The following is a 21854-nucleotide window of genomic DNA, read 5'->3' as shown; positions in this document are numbered from 1 at the left end:
AAATTTGAAGTTATTTAGGCAATCGTGTACACGCTGATTTCTTTTTGTAACAATGTTTCTGCTCTTTTCTTGACGAAGTATTAAACACAGGAAGTATGGACTATTTACCGCTTAGAAAGTACCACTGAAATAAGAATACCGAAAATAAGAAATAACAATGAAATACAAACAAATCCAAAATGTTATACAAAGAAGAAAACAACAACGAATCCGTGATGTGCAATTATATTGATAATGTGAATGTATATTAAATCCTGCTAACGAAAAATAAATTATATTGGAAATTATAAGAAAATAGAAGATCCGCAGCGACAGTATTTCGTCTTGTTCTCCAAGTTATGTTATTTTTACATGATAAAAAGAACATGTGTCATGTATAATGACAAATATCAAACTCTTCACATTTTAACGTTCAGATGTCATCATCTGAAAAGTATCTGTTTATAATAATATAAACCTAAACAACTTGCTAATTATCTCATTTTTTCTCTCTTGATTTTTATGCGAACAATTGATTTACGAGAATACGTAAACTACTGTTGTCTCTTATTAAATATTTCACTGTTTTGGTGAGCACATAATTATACTTAAATATAAAACTACATTTCAGTGTTATTTTTGTTTTCCTATTTTGTTCAAATGATAAGAAGACTAAAAACCGCTTTCTTCAAATCTATCATTAAAATAAAATTAACAGGTAGTTACAAAACACGTTCAATTTGTCCCTATCTGTATGGAAATTATTCTTCTAACTTATTATTTGTTGTGGTGGTGCTGCATTCATTAGGTATTGCACTAAGGTGTTGACTTTGTCTGAAAGAAAAGAAAATATAATAATTTGTCAATTTTAAGATATTGAAACACACAATCATGTTGGATGACGATTTTTACAAACTCCCTGTTGAATATTACATACATGTGTAAGGCAACAATCTGTGCTGATGGCATATATTCAATAGATTGCAGAATATATTCACCACCTGAAAATGATCCTTCGTGTATATAATCGATGACTGTATGTTGATTGCTATAACTCTTAGATATCTTGCGGTTGCTTTGTTGCCTCATTGTCATATACCGAACATCTCCTTTTACTAAATTTATACAAATATTATGTTGTATAAAGTTAAAAATAGTTGTGAAATACTTTCAATGTATTATGTGTAAATGGCAACGGACGGTTCTAACATTGTTTGAAATCGGACGTCAGCATTTCAAAACTTGTGCACTTTGTGACTGTTGTGCTAGGCGTCACTAATAGTTAAATAAGAATAAGCTTTAACTGAACATCTTCAATGTAACAAAAAGGACGCTTACCTTTAAAGTTTATGCAGAATAACCGTTTTAAAATGTAGAAAATAGAGAAAGAACAACGTGGAAGTCAGGTTAGTTAAACAGAAACACCAAGATAAAATTAACAATTCACATATACATACCCATGCCTGGAACGCTGAGTTTAAAAAATGCAAATGGAAAATAAAGAACCACACCCACTGCTAAATACGTGACAGCATACCAAAATTCAACTTTTACTGGTTCAAGGAATGGTGCTACTACTAAGTACACACAGCAGATAAGTACCAGTATAGGTATGAGTATCGGTACCTGTAATATTTGTTGTCAAAACATAGTTGTCAATATAACGGAAGTTTATGCAACTTTCATACAAGTGAAAGGTTATTCTAGCTATAAAACTAGTGTTAAGGGAGTTCGCTTCTCAGTTTCAAAATAATTTAATTCTAAAAATACTAGTTTATTTTGATAGGGATAAATAAAGGAATTAAAAGAGCAAAAACAATATATAGGTCAATGTGCTTGTTTTCGAAATATTAGCCATTGAAATTTTGGCGGGAAAATATTCTCTCTTGACTTTTTATAGCTTTATTATTGACAAGTTTATGTTCTAAAAACCTATTAAAAAATAATCAAAATGTCAAACGAATCGATTTCGCCACATCTATATATAGATGTTTGATTGTCAGATAACAAAGAAATTTAAAGAAAGAATAAAATATTAAACATAGAATGTGAATAAAAACCCATAAAAATTCAAGGTTTTTAAGCAACCACGGGCACTTGTCTCGGAATTTGATTTTAAATATACACATTAATATAGCAGAATGTAGTCGTATTTTTGAAATATATCACCTGGTCGCAAACTTCCGTTGTATTTCGATCTTGTGGATGTCTTTCTCAATGAAACTTGTTGTGTCGTAAACTTACATTACATTAAAAATACAAATTGGTGCAAAACACGCATCTTTCTGTTGCCGGAATCATTAGTAGCAGTAAAAAAAAGTAGCAGAACTTTTAATCATGTATACCGTAAATTATTTGGTCTTCTAGCTACTAAAATGCAATATTTTCTCAGAGACAAGTGCCTGTGCAAGCAACATCTACAGCTTGTTATTCTCATATATAAATTAGAATACCTGCCTTCACCCCCTAAATATTACCTTTAATGGCCTTTTAGTGTCTTTCATTTTGAATCGTAGAACTATGTTTGCAACCATTCCAAATCCATAAAAAAACCACGTCAAAAATCCAAGCAAATTCAACAGTAGACTTATGTTTGAGGGTAGTATCATGATAAAAGACAATGCTACCTGAAAATATTATATCACATTAACTAATGCTTCTAGATATATATTAATATATTTTTATTTAGCATTGCATAAAGCGAAAATTTACACAACATATTTTAAATTCTGATAAATTGTTGATGTTGCATAACAAGTCATTAAAAATACCAAGCTTACAATTATGTACGCCAGACGCGTGTTTCGTCTACAAGAGACTCATCAGTGACGCTCCAATTAAAAAAAGTTAGAAGGTCATATCACGTAAGAGGTCTTAAGTTTTATATGTTGTGTCTTGTGCACTATTATTTATCTGTTTGTCTTTTTCTTTTTTAGCCATGGTGTTGTTAGTTTATTTTCGATCTATAAGTTTGACTGTCCCTCTGGTAACTTTCGCTCCTCCTTTGAAGTGCATTGACGAGCAACATTCCAAAAGATTTTCCAAGTACAGCTACAGTATTCTATTCCTCAAGGTAGAGCATCTTTAGTTTTTCGGACAAAAACAAGTTTTGAAACTGCAAAAAGCAATTATGCCTTAAACTAATTCCATTTTAAAATATCAATGCTTAAAAGTTAAAAAGTAAAAATGATGAAACAAAGTATTCCGGAAGGTAAATGTTAAGCTTGATTATGGCAAATAATGACCGAAATGACGAGATATATTTATACATCTATATACAACAAGAAATGCTAAAAAAAACCTCCATTTATAATCAGATCTTTGGTTACATGTATATCTGACATACTAGTATTGAGTTGTTTTGATTCAATTATGTATATTTTACCAGAATTCGGCATAGTTTTGACAAATATTTCACAAAACAAGACAATATTTCATCCAGGGGTGGAAACAAAGAAAAATAAAACTGAAACAAAATGAATGACACTTCAGATTTCTATGTTAAAAAAATTAAATTAAAATGCACGATCCCTTTACTCTTTGCCAAGCAATTTTTTTTAATAGTTAATAAATAAGGCGAAAGTTATCAAAAAGAGAATCAAAACTCACAAGTTGACGAAAGATCTACAAAATTATTGGAGAAAAAAAAACGAAAGACAGACAACAGTCTACAATACCCAACATTAAAGATGAAGCTTAAGTTGAGAAACACGAGCGCAATAAAAAAAAACTGTGGTGATCTAGTTGCTCCGTATTGATAAAATAGGTAAAGTTCCACAAGTAATTCAATATCCATTCAAAGACCCTACTAACACCTGGTCTTAAAAATATCAATTTAGCTATTGTATCAATAATTAGTTTGGTGTTTTTTTTTCTGTAAACTAGAAAGTTGGTTAGACTCGGTTTAGAGTTGTTCCCTAATTTAATTTGTCAACAATGTCCTCTAAATATATCATATATATGTCGATGAAAGATCTATAAAAGAGGGACGAAAGATACCAAAGGGACAGTCAAACTCATAAATCTAAAACAAACTGACAACGCCATGGCTAAAAATGAAAAAGACAAACAAACAACAGTATACACGACACAACATAGAAAACTAAAGAATAAACAACACGAAATTATTGAAAAAAAGCGACGAAAAGACAGACAGCAGTCTACAATACCCAACATGAAAGAAGTCGGACCAACACAAGCTCAATCAAAACCTGCGGCGATATAGGTGCTCCATTAAAGTAAAATAGGTCCTGTTCCAATAGTGATTAAATATTTATTCAATGACATAACTTTCACCTGGTCATAAAAATATCAATAATTTAGTTATCGTATCAATAATTTAGTTATCGTATCAATAATTACTTTGATTATTTATGTTTTCTGTAAACTAGAAATTTGTTTATACTCACTTAGAATTGTTCCACAAAATAACCTGTCAACAATTTCCTCTTAATATATCATTACTTACTATCAGTATGGTAGATGGTAATGTTATGTTTGAGTTGATGTTTAAATAACAAAGACACTCTGGAAAAATTCCTTCCCTTGCGGTGGCAAAGATGATCCTTTATAAATAAAAGAAAATAGGGCAATTTATAAAAACTTTAAAAGTATAGAAATAAAGTATTATAGAAATTGGAACATTTGGGTTTTCAAGAGAAATAAATAAGAACTTCAGCTTTCTAATATCAGTTCTAAGTCTTCTACGTTGTGTTATGTTGACTATTAATTGTCTTGCCGTTATTTCTCGTTTTTTGTTTTTTTTGCAATAGCATTGTCAGTTAATTGGTTCTCAACTTAGTTTAAATATTCCGTTAGCATCGTCCATCTCTTTTACACACAGCTGCCAATGTCAATCCTAATACTCAAAATGATTAAATACTACAAATACGTATAATATGTTATAGTCATTAATATTCTAAAATTTAATAACTCTTTTTGTAAAGGTTATTTCGTATGAATAGAGAAAACTTTTCCAAAACAAAATCAATATTTGTTATATATAAAACTATACAATTTAACTCACCTACCAACTGCGAAACCAGACGAGTTTAATGACCCATATACTGAACAAGCAACAGTTATGGGTACCAACACTACTGCTCCAGGCAATACGTACTCTGCCCACGTCTAAAAATCAATATTTACAATTAGATATGCAAACATTCAAACCAAGGAACAGGAGGTGTTACATGTTTTGATTTACATAAATTGGATATTTCTGGTTCTGTATGTTTAAACGGAACTTCTTCAAGATTGGACTTTATTGGTATTTTCAAAGGGATTTAAAATAATAATGAAAATACTCTAAACAATGAAAGTTTCTTCATCTTTATGTTAATTATAAATGTTACCACCACTACAAGTCGGAAATCTTTACCCTTCCGGAACACCTGCATTTGGCTTATAGTGATCACAATTACTTTTGTTTTGGGTGTTGCATTTGGTGAAATTCTTTTTCAATGATTATGCCATTTTTATTTGTATAACGGTAATGCCTGTACTTATTATTATCTTTTTATCTATTTCAGATTCAGTCATAATTTAGAATTAGAGTTAACCTTTTCCGGTCGTTTATAGATTAAGCAAAGAGAAATAGATGTGGAATGAAGTAAATTCCAGAACTGAATTTAAAGCATCTCCTATGGAAATGTTAGATGATAGAAAAATTTTAACATTTTACCAATGCATTAGTGAATCAAGTTTTTATTTTTTTTTTGTATTTTCTATGTTCCTAACATTATTTCTATATTATTTCGACTCAGATTAAATACAAACGATACGCATAGATATTTATAACTTACGGAATATCAAATAATTTTATTTTTTTTATCAATATTACTAGCTATAGTTAACGTGTATTTATCCACATTAAGTACTGTACAAGAAAATGCTTACAATGAACACTTTAAAAACAAAAAAAGTTATCTTATATAATAGAACTATTACCAACTGTTATACAATTGAGATGTTTAGCTAGCTTTAAAACCAGGTTTAACCAATAATTTTCTTCAGAAAACGCCTTTAACGAGTTATGAATATGACAGTTGTCCTCCAATAAGTTTGTTATCAGGATTTGTTTTCTCTCCATCGATTAGTGACTTTTGAAGAGGGTATACTACTATTGCCTTTGTTATCTTTCTTGAGACATAGATCACGGACGTCCATTGTCGTGCTTCAGTAACAGGATTTTCATGGGTTTTTTCTTGTGAAAACATGTGGATTGTATATACTAGCGTTTGACATAGTTACCCTCCCGACATGATGGGAAGAAAAGATGATTTTTACGACCTCAAAGATGAAAGTCATATTGTATGAAACAATAAATAGAATTCAGTTTCTAAAAATCTTCCAAAATTTACTAATTTGCAATCCTTGCCGACTGCTTTATATTCAATTTTTATTAAACGACGAATATTGCAAATATATTCCAGGAATCCTAACGCTTGTCAATTACTTATATAACTCACCCCTGCAACAGCCCATGATGACAAGTACTCATCTTTATTTAGTACAGCGAAGTAAGATATATTAACCAACAAATATACCACCAAAACAAGCAGTACAGAGGTAATGATACACAGTGGTAAGTTCCTGTACGTATATTAATAATTATTATTAATGTCTCGAGGTGCTCAATCTTTTTGTGTTCTGTGTAGTGTTTGGCAAACTGTTGTATGTGTTTTCGTCTGGTGTTGTCTATCTTTTCCCCCTTTATGGCATTTTATTGACCGAATGGTATCTGCTTTTCCATTATCATTTTTTATTCAAACCATTGTCGATGATTAGAGACTTACACAAGTTTCTACTGAGAAATGATTTTAGTGTCAACATCTGATATTGATGAAAAGAACGCGTTTGTAATACTTAAATTATATAGAAGTAATTTTACAAATTATGGATTCGGTTATAAAGAAGTTAATACTACTGCATGTGACAAAAAAATAATATCACAAAATTCCCGAATTTCGACGAAAATTCAAAACGGAAAGTCTCTTATCAAGGAAAATCAAATGCTCAAACACATCAAAGGACATCAAACGAACAACCTGCATATTCCTGACTTGATACAGGCATTTTCTTATGTAGAAAATGGTCGATTCAACCTGGTCGATTCAACCTGGTTTTATAGCTAGTTTCGCCTCTCACTTTTGAACAGCGGTATACTACTGTTGCCTTTATTTGTTTGACAGTCGCAAAAAATCCATTATATTCCAACGATGTGTGAATAAAACAAACAGATATAATAGGTAAAAATGTTAAAATAGGGTACTACAACAGTTGAACTGTACGGCAACATTTATCCAAAAGTTCACGATTTTTTCTTTTCATGTTTTTTTATAGCTGGTCTAGTGAGTTCATGTTGAATCATTATATCACCAATTAATATAAGGGGAATCGATAAAAAAGCAAGAATTATGGATCTGTATATAAAATAAAGCAAATTGACTTCTACAAACAAACCAAACATTTCGAAAGGATCAATATTTTTTCATTATTTTTGTTTTTGTATATATCAACCAAAGAACAAGGATGAGACCAACTTAAAAAGTCACCGTACGGGCTTCAACAATGTATAAAAACAAAAGCATTATATATTCAATTCTGTTCATTTCTTGTATAATATGTAATTTATCGCACAAGAGCGATTTGCAGCTAAACGTTTGTCCTTCCAAAAACATTTGCTTCCTTGATATGTAGATTTAAAGTATTACCGTTTTGGTTTTTTTAATTCTTCGACAACGAAATTTAATTGAGCCCTGTAAAATAAAACGAAATATTCTAAGAATTAATAATCAATCTTGTGAAATCGTATTTACGATTATTTAATAAAAATAATGAGTACTATTCTGATAAATAATAAAAACAGTTTTTAAGATAACAAACAGTATCAGTTCCTCAAAAGAAAACACAATCCCTTTTCAAAAAATTGTTTACGTGAATTCTAGATTTGTGTTCAATACAGAAGAGAAAATAAAACATAATATAACTTCTTATTTTTTTTAAATCTATTAAAACTATTAAATTATCTAACATAATTTCCACCAAGTAGAAAATCTATTTAAAAACCTGAAACTTGGGCATGGTGCTTTCTCAAATACATTTTTATAACAGTGCAGGGAAACCCTTCGTCCATTATCATTCTATTCTATTCTATTTACTGGCTGCATGGTGCTATCTATGTTTCATGGAGAGCGCATATGTGAGCCGTAAATCCATTTACCTATAGGAGTAGCCACTATGTAAACTCTGATATAAGAAACAAAAAATATTTACCATCCATCGAAAGCCCACAGTCCACTATACACAGCAGATACTATAGTTGTTGGGTTGTCTATAGTCCCATCAAACCCAGTCGTTAAACTTCCGAACTGTCCTATACAAAACAGAAGCTTTCATACAAGCATTAGCAAAGAGATATAAAAAATAAGATATGATTTGTTTTGGTTCAATCATGAATGAAAGTGATATAGTGAAATAATAATTCATTTTAAGCAGCCAGAATTTTTTTTGGTCAAAACTAACTAAGAACATCGATGATGAATTATTCACTTGCAAGTGAAAAGGTCGATCTTATTGAATCTGTATTCATGTGACTTCAATTCAACCCTTAGTCAGATATGGATCCATCATAACTCTTACTTATATGAGCGTCACTGGTGAGTCTTGTGTGACGCGCGGACGCGCGCGTCTAATGTATTAAATTATTATCCTGATACCTTTGATAACCAATTATACAGGTACAAAAAAATGTAAAACGATGATAAATAGTTATCAAAGGTACCAGGATTATAATTTAATAAACACAGAGTTTCGTTTAGCATAGAAGATGACATCAAACAGACCTTTTTTTTTAATTTGTCATATTTTATTGAAAACTGTACATTTGTTAGTTTAAAAAACATCAAGTATCGGTACCTTATCCCGGCCTCGTTAACATTAGCAAATAACATATTTATACAGCTGTCAGTTTTTGTTAGTATTTACATACAATTTTCCATACTTGAAAAAATTATATACCATATCAGTAATATCAAAAAATGAAGTTTACCATTAAGAATTTCAAACAGACTTGGGGGAAATCAAATTGCACGAGTTCGCTGTCTATTCATATCTGTATGTATGTTTATATCGGGTGTCGGCAGTCTTCGGAAGTCTCCTCTCTAGCCTATTAGATGGTGTCTAGACTATTATACACACAAAATACTGATACATTTTATCGAGCCCATCAATTGTTAATTGTTTATATTAGACTTTATTATAAATTAGATAATCGTTTAAGTATGTTATAAGTACAGTATGAAAATTTGAGTCAAATCGGTGGGCATCGCTAGATAATGCCCCGTTAGGCTGATTATAATAAGCAAAGTTAACCGTTGATGCTAAAAACATCTGTTTTAAAGGTGAAATTTTAAATGCATAATAGAATTGAGAATTGAAATGGGAAAAAAAGAGACAACATGCCGACCAAAGGCCGCCAATGCTCATGTCTTTCAAATTTATCAAAATTTAACTTTTTCTGATAGTGTTTGTTTATTTGTATTCTCTTTTCAACTAAGTAATTTTTTTGTATTCTCAATTTTTTCACTTATGTTGTCTTGCATATTTCCGATTCTGATATTGCATTTTTACTCGCCACAAACTTTTTTCACACGCATTCATATTTCCCATGAAAGAAGATGAAGGATTACGCATACAACAAAACAAATGTATTTTTTTACTTTATTTTCTCCCTCAGTACAGTGCTATTTTTTGCACTTTCTAAAAATTTGTTAATTGAAAATGTTAGTTAGTCAATAATAATAGGTATCAATTTTCCAACAACTTACCTCACCCAAACGTTCTTACCTTTAGCAAGTGAAATGATACCACCAACAATAATGATTGTTAATCCCGCCAACTTCAACGTTGTAAATAGTATCTGGGTCCTGGCAACTAGGCGTACACTTATACAATTGGTTATACCCGCAGATACTACAATATAAAGTTATTTTAATATTGTGTATTGTCTTTCCACCAAAACGGCTTTAAAAAAAAAGAATTATCAGGAGGATAAAAAAAAACCGCATACACTGATATTTATTGTCACTAATCCTGTTGAAAGACAATAAAAACAAAGAAATAACTTAGTCATTAGTTTTCTGTGGTGTGTCTTGTGTACAATTATTTGTCTTTTTATTTTTAGCCATGGCGTTGTCAGTTTATTTTCAATTTCAGTGTTTGACTGTCCCTCTGGTATCTTTCGTCCCTCTTTTTGCCTTCAATAATTTGTCTTCGTCTTTTATTTTCTTATTAAACAACGGATATGAATCAGATAATTAAAAAATATATATTAAAGAACATCAGTTGTTCGACCTGTTAGTCAAATGCGTTTTGTTTAAATATACTTTTTCACTTCTTTTTGGTCTTTTGGAAAATGTTGTTTGTGCTGTTTTTATACCCTTCTACAACGAAATTTGTTTTACATGCACACGTATAAAAATTGAGGTTTTTATCCAACGCAATCATAGGTTTGAACGTAGTTTTCAATTAAGACTCGTTTATATTTTTTCGTTTGGGCTTGTATCATATTTTCCCTCCAGTTTATATGATCCGTTCATCCTATATTGACTCTTAAAATTCACGAGTCTATCTAAAAATGAGGGTACTTTTTCTAAAAATGAGGGTACTTTTTATATGGCCTTCCAAATCCGGATTTCGACAATAAATGTCTCTTCAGTGATATTAGGGATCGAAACGGTATTTGGAAGGCCATTAAAAAGTACCCTTATTTTCAGATAGACTCTTGGATTTTAACAAAATGGATCTTAATATAAATTTGATACTAAACAGAAAAAAATTTAACTTGTGGCCACGATGTTATGCCACAAACATACGGTGATATATATATATATATATATATATAGCTCACATAAAACAAAAGCAGCCATTATTTTCTTTGTTGCTTCATTTGGCCTGCACTCATCAAACACTGCTTTCGAGATATATTCGGCTACTGTTAAACTTTTAATAACTTGTCCTCCCGGAAAGACCAAAAGCTGTGTCCAGGTATACATGAAAGCTGGAAATTTTCCGAATGCCGCCATTAAATATCCCACGTCACTTCCTGATTTTGGGATCATCAATCCAAGTTCTGCATATACAAGAGCGCCTGAAATTTAAAAAATAATACACACTACCTGTTAAAGAATACTTAACCGTAAACAAATGTAATACTAATAAAGTTAGTAAGTATCTTGTAATATTTCTTAAACGCTTTTAGTTAAACACTACTGTCTTTTTTAATCCGACTTTTTGTGCTCTTATCGTTAATAGGGCAAAAGATTAATGATTGCATTTTGTGAATTTGTTTTATAGTCGAAATGGCTATAACTATATTTAACATTTAAACCATATCCATTTTATCTATTGTTGGCGAAGTGTTACATACCCATCAAAGATATGAGTCCACATACACACCATGTTATAAGACAAACAGCTACTGAGCCGGTATTCTGTAATACGCCTTTAGGGGAGACAAAAATACCAGAACCTGAAAAGTTATAAACATACTTTTACATGTATACATGTTAATTTTGCATAAGTTATTTAATATATGTTTCAAGTATTACAGAATTCCTTCTGTATGGGGTAAAAGTATTATAACCCTAATTCCTTAGTCCTCAATTTCAGATCCACGAGATCCTTTGTCATATATGGGCATAACTTTAGCTCCCTGTGCATATAAATTATATTGCAGTATACTGAATGATAGATTAGTGTATTGGTTAGAAGAGATATTATTCATGACGAGCCAAATGGCTTCCGTAAAGGTAGAAGTACCATTGACCATCTTAATACATTAACTTCAATTATTGAAACTAGAAAACTGAAAAAAATTATCAACATTTACAGCTTTCATAGATTTTAAAAAAGCATATGATACTGTTAGTAGAAAATTATTGTTTACTAATAGGATGATTTAGCAATTAGTACACATTTTTATGTACATTGAAAGCTATATATGCACATGTAGAATGTTGTATTAAACTTAATGGCAATATGACAGACTGGTTTAGCGTTTATTCAGGTTTAAAACAAGGATGTGTATTATCGCCTATTATGTTCAATATTTTTATTAATAGTTAAATTGATGTAATAAAAGCACTTGACATTGGTGTAGACATTGATGTTGAAAAAGTTGGTATACTTTTATATGCTAATGACATTGTATTTATTGCTGAAAATGAAAATAATTTACAAACTCTGTTAGATATATTAAGTAGTTGGTGTGTTACCAATTGTATGAATGTGAACTTAGATAAAACTAAAGTTGTTCATTTTAGGAACCCTTCGGTTCAACAAACATCTAAATGTTTTTTGTTAAATAATAATACTTTACAAATAGTATCTTTTACCAATATTTGGGTCTACTGTTGACAGAGTATCTCGATTATAATGAGATGGCTAAAGCTGTATCAAGGTCTGCAAGTCGAGCTCTAAGTTTATTAATTGTTAAATGTAAAGCACATGGTGGTTTCCAGCACATTACCTTTACATTATTTGATACTCTGGTCTGGCCAGTAATAAGCTACGGTGCATCCATTTGGGGCAATCGTTCTTTTTCTTGTATCAACGCTGTCCAGAACAGAGCTATCAGGTTTTTTATGGGTGTTGGCAAGTATACGCCAAATGATGCAATTAACGGGGACATGGGATGGAGACCTCCTAGTGTAAAACAATGGACATGTGTCTTTAGGCATTGGGCAAGATGTAGTGCCATGACCAATGACAGAATAAATTATAAAGTTTTCAAATGGTCACATAAAAATACTGTAAATAATAAGAAAAATTGGTGTAATAGAGTCATGACAAAGCTTAAAGATTGCAACTTTGATTTGTATACTAGTATTGATAGTGTGCTGCATAAGAATATTGTTCTACAAATTGAAAATGTTTTATTTAATAAATATTTTGCAGAATGGCAAACAAAAATTTTGTCACAGAGTAATGGTAACAAGCTTCGTACTTATAAGCTATATAAATCACGATAGTGTACAGAGTTATATTTAAAACAAAATATGTCTATTAAAAAGTGCAGATGCAAAATTTAGATGTGGCGTTGCGCCACTTAAAATAGAAACAGGACAAGATGAGAAAAAGCCAATAAATGAAAGATGAGAAACATGTAGTTACTTTATGTCCTTTATATGCAGACCTTCGAAATATATTGTATAATGAAGCAGTAAAACATAACGATCAATTTTATAACTTGTCTTCTGACGAAAAATTTATATTTTTATTCAGTAATGAAGAACTATGTCAGGTAGTTGCTAAAACCTGCTATAATATTTTATGTAGAAGAACAAATTTTTTATTTGTATATAGCTAAGGATGTATTTTAATTAGATGCTTATATAGTTTTAAAATTATGTAAAATATTGTATATAATTAATCCTTTAATATTAGTCTCATAATTCTTAATAGAATGGCACTTTTTTATGTTTTAGTATTTATAAGCTAATGATATTTTACTGTTAGTTTTAATATACAATATGTTTTATATATGTTATCCAATATTTCATGTTATACGCAATGTTTTATATGTATATTGAAAGGTATAATGTTATACAAATGGTGAGACTTTAATAAACTATTGAATCTGAATCTGAATCTGAATCTGTATATGTATATATAGATTAGACCGTTAGTTTCCCCGTTTGAATGGTTTTACACTAGTAATTAAAGCATTCACACCACATCTTCTTATATCTAAAGCATATCAACTGCGTGATTCATTTAAAGTTTACTAAACTGATTTTTTTCAAAAGGATGTTTTAAATGTGTACAATGTTTTCTTTCAATATTTTTGTCTATTAACCTATGAAACCAGTTGCACTACTTTCTATCACTTTTGTGTACTATTAAATGGAGTAACTCTAAGTCATATTAGTTTGTAATAATATTGTATATACACTACCTATAATAGTTCCTACAATGACCGAAACACCACTGAGGAATCCAAGTCTTCGTTTCACAGGTATGCCATCTGTTAATACTGTTGTTGAAGAAGTACATTCGCTATCTGCTGTTTTATCTATCGACTTCATTCTCGGAAATATTCCCTTAAAATGGAAAAATAGTTTGCTTTAAAGAGTATCGTAGTGAGGAAACAAGTCATCAACGATGCAGTCTTATCATTTGGTACGCCAGACAAGCGATTCTTTTTATAAAGACTCACCACGTAAACACAAAAACCAGTATCCAACTTGTCTTTATATTATTAAAACAAAAAGATATCAAAAACATAAGAAAAACACCAATTATGTCTTCTTTTTTTATTTGGCGGTCATTATAGATAAGCGCTTCGGACAAAGGATATTTATATAGCACTATTTTCATTTACTAGCACATACTCATTAGCACTACAGGTGGACTGTTTATTCCCGCGCATATCATCAGCTAAGTAGTACAGATATGATAATTTATTACGAAGAAACTAAGGTTTCAACTCCCACAGGCAGAGTTGACCTCATACGTCTTCACTGACGTATTCATACATCCTCGGTTTTCAAATGCTTTGGTTTGAGTGCTTATAACGAAGTTTATTTCATAAAAGCGATTCGGAGGCAATCTATTGCTTTTTTTCCATTATTGTGGGACCTCGTGTCATCAAGAATGTTAAATTTCATTGTGTAATAATTACATTAGATGTATGTTGCATTATGATACGTTATTCTGATGGACTACACTGCAATCTCGCGTTATTCCTTAACCAACTTTATCACACAATAAAATTTATCATTCATAATGACACGAGGTCCCACTATAAAGTGCACAGGTAAATTAAATAAAAACTTGATAAAAACGTGTTTTCATGGTCCTAGCTAAAAATGTAATTATAAGTATTGGATGTTTCCTTTTGTAACTACATAAATGAATGTCAATTTCAGAAGGACACGAGATTGCTGTTAGCCAATCAAAATAACGTAATATAATGAAACATACATGCATTGTAATTGTATACTTTTGAATAGATCACTGAACATATTCCAGCTTAAATTGAATTTTTCATGTCCGGGTTTTTTCGAGAGCAGTCCGGGCTTTTTCGAGTGTGTCCTTTTTTTATCGAGTGATTATACACATTTCTTATAGCTAAAAATGTTATGTGTTTACGTTTAAAAACTATTAGTTCAGTCAATCTAGCATAAATTTGACCCTAACCTTAAAGTAATTGCAACAGAAGATTTTAAAGTTTTAATCTTTATCATTTTACCTAAACATACACAGAAAAAAGTCCCATGAAATCTTACTTGAGGAAGTTAAGAAAATATGATTGAAAATTCCTATGGCGATTTGCATTGATAAATGGAGATAGCTCTGCAAAAAAGGCACAAATATCAATAAAAATGGAAACAAAATTATACCTTTTACCGCTTCTATTGAACAGAATGTATTGATTCTTGATATTTTAGCCATCTTTAGAGTGTTTTGATATCTTTTATCAAGCAAGAAGCTAAATTTCGTAATTCCATACATTTCATGTAACCGTCATTGTTATACGTAGATAAGTTTATTGTATGATTGAACCGTTTCTAATGTATACCTATATGGTCCCAAATTGGGTTGCCCTGGGGAAATTTTTTTTTCGATACCACTTTCGCCAAAACAATATATTTTTCGCCACTTTATTACTATTTTCGCCAAGTAACATAAATATATCTTTCGTTTAAAATTTCTACCACCACCCCACCACTAAACCGTTAGTTTTCCCGTTTGAATGGATTTGAACTAGTTATTTTGGGGGCCCATTATAGCTTGTTGTTCGGTGTGAGCCAATGCCCAGTGTTGAAGGCCGTGCCTTGACCTTTAATAGTTTACTTTTATAAATTGTTATTTGGATGGAAAGTTGTCTCATTGGCACTCATACCACATCTTCCTATATCTATCATATGGTCCGACCATACGCGTACATTTTGACCATATGAGTATACGCATATGGTCGTGATTATACGCGTATGGTCCAAATACTCATATGGTCCGGAACATAAGCATAGACCATTCAAATTGAGACGTACATACATATATAGTATAAGATGAGATTTATGTTTGTTCTAAAAAGAGTATACATCTTAGATATTTCATTAACTATTTGTCTTGTATCTAGTATTATTTATTTTATTGTTTAAAAAAAAGGAAACCGAAAAGACTAAATGCTACAACTGTGAGGAGGAGTCTGATTATGCAAATATAATTATTGGTCATACAGCAACTAATCACCATGATAACTTCCTTTCAATAAAAGAAAAGTGTCTAAATAGTGGAAAATATATGAATATTAATGAAGAAATTACAATGTTGTTCCTGGTGTCGTTCTTAGCACTGGACAATCTAGCTGGTGATAGCATATGATATACACATTTTGTATTTTTCTATCATTGCTAAAGTATCCTATTTAGGCTAATGAACTATTCATTTCATTGTTAATTTTATCTGAAATTTTATTCAAATTTTTTGTTCAATGGCAATAAAAATGGGGTGGATTAAGTGTGTGTGTTTTTTAAGTTTTTTTGTTAATAGGTTACTTTTATTAATCTCCGGAGTTTACCACAAGAAATATTATTCACTGTAAAATCAAAAGTAGCATGAAATGTAGTCAAAATGAATATGAGTTCCCTGCATTATGTTCTAGAAACCGTTTTGTTAAGGATCAAGTAATTTCGAAATGAACACTGGAAAGTAGTTATAACAGGAGACCTTAACATCGTTCGCGACCGAGAGTTAAAATCATTCCTCAGTAAAGGACCTAAATATCGTCCCCCGTCAACTATTAACTGGAATGAGTGTCGTAATATCATCAACGACTCACTCCGCGCCTACTGTTTGAAATGGGTAAAACGGGAAAAAGCTGACAAAAAATCTTTGGACTCTTTTTTTAATTCAGTAATGAAGATAGTTGATATTCGAATACAACATTTTAAAGAACATTTTACCCTCAACAAAAACTATAAAAACCCTATTTCGCGTATCAAAAATAAACTTACAGAACTAGCCAAGGAATTTGTTTTTGTCCCGGCTGATAAAGCTGCTAATAATATCATTATTGTTTGACGTAAATTTTATATAGAGGTTCTGCAAAAGGAAATCACGAATTCACCAACATTCCAACTGACTTCATTTTCAGAAAACGACATCTGTAACAAACATAAACTTTTAGCTACTTCTTTACAAGCAGAACCAAACACAATGAAAGTCCCAACTATGTACTGGCTTCCGAAGCTGCACAAAAAACCTTACAAATATAGATTTATTTCATCTTCCAGCCATTGTTCAACTACTAAACTGTCTGTTTTACTTACTAGTACACTTGGTACAATAAAAAACCTGATAATAAATTGTTCAAATAAGGCCTTTGAAAATAGTGGAATTAATTACTTTTGGAGTGTCAAAAACTCGTTGGAAGTACTTGATAAATTGCATGCATATATTGGTGATTTTGAATCTGTTCAAAGTTTTGATTTTTCTACCCTATATACCACTTTGCCTCATATTCTTATTAAGAAAAAATTCACATCCCTAATTAACTGGGCATTTAAAAAGTCGGAATGCGAGTACATATGTTCAAACTCTTTTAGATCATTTTTTAGTAGCAATAAACAAAAGAACTATGTCAATTGGACATGCTTTGATACTATTTATGCACTTGAATTTTTACTTGATAACATTTTTGTTCGCTTTGGAGATTCCGTATATCGTCAAGTTATTGGAATTCCAATGGGGACTAACTGTGCACCACTTATTGCGGACCTGTTTTTGTATTGTTATGAGTTACAATTTATGACTAAAATTAGCAAAGACCCATCAAAACAACATTTGATACAAAAATTTAACAATACTTTTAGATATTTGGATGATATATTGGCTCTAAATAATGACGACTTCAGTATGTATACTAAAGAAATTTATCCTGTAGAACTTACTTTAAATAAAGCTAATGATAACAATGACCACTGCCCTTTCCTCGATCTTGATATCTTTATCATAAACGGGAAGCTTAATACAAAAATTTATGATAAAAGAGATGATTTTTCATTTCCTATTGTTAATTATCCATTTTTAGATGGTGACGTTCCCTTGTCACCATCTTATGGTGTTTATATATCTCAACTTGTACGATTCGCTCGTGTATGTAACAATGTATTAGATTTTAGCGAGAGAAATTTATGTATTACTGAAAAATTATTACACCAGGGTTTTCGATATCACAAACTGGTCAAAACATTTACTAAATTTTATCACCGGTATAAGGAAATAATTCGTAAATATAACTCAACATGCAGACATCTTATACGTTCAGGTATTTCACATCCAAAATTTTATGGAAATATTCTTTATAAAGCACAAAAATGTCAGTATTCTCCTCAGAAACTAACAAAACCTTTAAATAGACTTATTAAAAGGGGATATAGTTACGATACTGTTGTCAGGTCATTAAAGATTGCATATTTTGGCTTTAACATTGATTCACTGATAGGGTCTTTGCATCGGAACTAAACACATTTATTTCTTAAAAAAAACAGTTGTTGGCATGACACGGGTTATGTTCTTCTCATATATTTTATGATAGTATGATACTAAACCCCTAACGGGAGGGATTGTACCTGATATTCATATGATGAAGACATAATCTTTCAATCAGTTTAATTGAGGTCTGGAGCTGGCATGTCAGTTAACTGCTAGTAGTCTGTTGTTATTTATGTATTATTGTCATTTTATTTATTTTCTTTTGTTACATCTTTTGACACCAGACTCGGACTTCTCTTGAACTGAATTTTAATGTGCGTATTGTTATTCTTTTACTTTTCTACATTGGCTAGAGGTATAGGGGGAGGGTTGAGATCTCATAAACATGTTTAACCCCGCCGCAATTTTGCGCCTGTCCCAAGTCAGGAGCCTCTGGCCTTTGTTAGTCTTGTATGATTTTAAATTTTAGTTTCTTGTGTATAATTCGGAGTTTAGTATGACGTCCATTATCACTGTACTATTATGCATATTTTAGGGGCCAGCTGAAGGACACCTACGGGTGCGGGAATTCTCGCTACATTGAAGACCCATTGGTTGCCTTCGGCTGTTGTTTGCTCTATGGTCGGGTGGTTGTCGCTTTGACATATTCACCATTTCCTTTCTCAATTTTATTATAACGCTTTTTTATAATTTTTTAAATTGAAAAAAAGATTCATTTTGATATGTTTTTGATGACTGATTGGGCCTGAATATATGATATTGTCCTTCACTTGATTACAGTTATAAACTAGGAAAAAGTCATTTTTTAAAGTCTAGAATCCCTTTTTCTTATTCAATTTTTTTGTAAAAAACCCGGACCATTTGTCTAAAAACCCGGACGATTTCACAGTTGCTCTCGAAAAAACCCGGACAATAACAAACACTGATTGTTTTGGATTAAAAACAAGGAAATTGAGCCTCTTTGTTGATCAAAACATATAAGGTATTCAATATAAGATGGGTAGTAATGTTAAAAAATGTTATAATTACGAAATATCCGTTAATTGAACTTATCGCATGTTTTATCACTCGAAAAAGCCCGAACTACACTCGAAAAAAATGGACCAAATCACTCGAAAAACCACGATCCTAGCCGGACACTATACCTACCGAGATTATGTAATTGTAGTAAATCAGGTAGTTGAAGAAAAACTTGTAAAAAAGTACATTAACGTTAAAATTGAATACTACATTTGTTTTGTCGTAAACATGCATTGCAATAACAAAATCATGTCTATATATTATATCATATGAAATATGTCGGTCATCCGTGAAAGAAATCACTTTCAATCTTAAACTTTTGCACAGTTAATGATATTATTAATATGAAATTATATCAAGTTAAAAGGCTTTCACTTTGAACGTTTGTATATAATTTCTTTCAAATCTAATTATATCTGAATTAGCATGGTTATAACCTAAGTCAGAACAATACAAGGAAAAATAGGGGTACAGCAGTCAACATTGTGTTATCATCTTAATCACTATAAAAACAACAAATGTAACGAAGAAGCACAAAAAGGCATACATCAAATTTAGCATCCTCATTTTGCTTATATTATACGATTTTATTTATCTATGTAAAATGCATCCATAAAGGATGGAGGGTTTTAAGTACTGGTGTAAAATTGCGCGTTTGAAATTCGCACAGGTAGACATGAAATAATTTTGTCGTTCAAAGTATGACGGGATACATAAATAAAGTCACGTAAAATAGATATAACAAAAACAGACTTAACAGTAAAAGTAATAATAATAAATAAAATAATAGTGTGGTTCAAAGTATGACGGGATGCATAAGTACAGAGTCACGTCAAATGCATATCACAAAAAACAGACATAACAGTAAAAGTAATATTAATAAATGAAATAATTTTATCATTCAAAGCAGATTTCATTTTTCAGATTCTTCTTTATATTGCATGTAAGAATTTAATTTCGAAAAAGGAAAACAAGTAACATAACGCAAAAAGTTTAGGTCGTTGCACTCTAAGCACTCAACTAAACTTACAATATGTACGGGGAAAATACTTGTTAAATATATATATATATAAATAAAGACTGACAATTGAAGAATATTCATATCCTGAGTGACAAGTTTAGATACTAGATAAGATTTATGTTTGTGTCATCTTACCTTTTACTAAGCGTTGAAATAGTCATCAGTATATGCATAAAATAATGTCCATCAAGTGTTACAATTTTTGGTCTTAGGTTTGTACTGAACAGCCGTGCTCATCAATAAATTACTATGGAAGGTTAAATATACAATCATACACTGAGTGAAACCAAATAAAATTTGCATATTGAAATATTCATATCTTTTATTTTTAGGTGTTGAATTTCTTTTTAACAATAAGCTTCCTTTTAAAATGTTATTCGGAAACAAGTTTACATATCAAATATGAAAATTACATTCTTTCATCACAATGCAACAAATGTATGTTGTTGCCCTGGAGTTATAAAAAAAAAGTCACCTGATTAGTATCTTTGGTGTTTCAATCTTCAACCGTCCATTATACAAAAAGACCTACTGGACCGAGTACCGTTATTCCATTGAATAATACCATTCTGATAAAATTAGCATACAGCAACTTAGGTAGCATCAGTAAATACGTTTTAAATATCAAGCTTCTGAAAGTGAAAGTGGAAACAATATTAATCTGTAATTCGTTTATTCATCTTTGTTAAACATTTGACAAATTTCTTTTACTAGGTGGGTCTTTATAGGACGATCCAGGGAAATTGCCACATTTTTGTAATCTGTATATAATTAACCCTTTAAAGTAATTTAGTCCGTGTCTTGAAGAGTATCTATTTTAAGAATGTACAAAGTACAAGATCCTTTTAGCTATTTTAAATGAAAGCTGATAAATGCATGTCTAAGAAGGGTAACTCTAATTACTTTGATATCAAAGTAACACATGCATATGTGTAGGCATCCCAATATTTTAACCGATGTATGAATGTTCAGTTCATTTTTAGATTTTTCTTATTTTGCACGCAATAGAATAACATATTACTTCAAGTTAAATTTGGAATCAGATACTAAAAAAAATACTTAAATTTTGGAAACATTTGTTGAGACCAGTACTAGTTTGCGCGACGAAAATTTTTAACTGACAATATGCATTTTGTTTTGTATTATCTCGGACGATATAACAAAACTCAGACCTAAATATCACAGGCACTCGTCTCAGAAAATATTTCCTATATACTTTATATATAAAGGTATATAGGGGGAAAAAATCTGAGACGAGTGCCTGTGCTAAATATGTACATTTATCCTTCTATACATGGTCCTTGATCTTTTTGTTAGTGATGACCTCTAA

At 30.8% G+C, this 21854-nt stretch overlaps 1 protein-coding gene across 2 annotated transcripts; it reads right to left on the bottom strand.

Annotated features, from left to right (window-relative positions):
• Positions 1–211: 211 nt before the first annotated feature.
• Positions 212–21161, bottom strand: LOC143071498 (b(0,+)-type amino acid transporter 1-like). 2 transcript variants are annotated; one of them, XM_076245837.1, is made up of 13 exons: positions 21000–21161; positions 13940–14084; positions 11411–11512; positions 10892–11131; positions 9829–9954; positions 8257–8356; positions 7695–7739; positions 6450–6573; positions 5006–5109; positions 4448–4544; positions 2457–2606; positions 1437–1605; positions 212–813 (listed from the first exon to the last, which is right to left on the bottom strand). In XM_076245837.1, the coding sequence occupies exons 2-13, from the start codon at positions 14067–14069 to the stop codon at positions 749–751; spliced, it is 1452 nt and encodes a 483-aa protein (XP_076101952.1). In that variant the 5' UTR covers positions 14070–14084; positions 21000–21161; the 3' UTR covers positions 212–748. The 2 variants fall into 2 exon arrangements, with proteins under 2 accessions (XP_076101952.1, XP_076101951.1); XM_076245836.1 differs by lacking the exon at positions 21000–21161 and adding an exon at positions 20660–20857.
• Positions 21162–21854: the final 693 nt, after the last annotated feature.

The sequence above is a fragment of the Mytilus galloprovincialis genome, chromosome 4, assembly GCF_965363235.1.
Source record: "Mytilus galloprovincialis chromosome 4, xbMytGall1.hap1.1, whole genome shotgun sequence".
In the NCBI taxonomy this organism is placed as follows: Eukaryota; Metazoa; Mollusca; class Bivalvia; order Mytilida; family Mytilidae; genus Mytilus; species Mytilus galloprovincialis.
Note: the sequence above shows the minus strand (reverse complement) of the source record. Positions and strands in the feature narration are given on the sequence as shown.

Excerpts from the sequence above, each read along its gene's own strand:
- LOC143071498 (XM_076245837.1), bottom strand. The coding sequence starts at position 14,069 with ATGAAGTCGATAGATAAAACAGCAGATAGCGAATGTACTTCTTCAACA. Across the intron at positions 7,740-8,256 it reads CTGTGGGCTTTCGATGGATG|GGCTCAATTAAATTTCGTTG; the intron begins GTAAATATTTTT and ends TTTATTTTACAG. Across the intron at positions 6,574-7,694 it reads GAATTAAAAAAACCAAAACG|GAACTTACCACTGTGTATCA; the intron begins GTAATACTTTAA and ends ATATACGTACAG.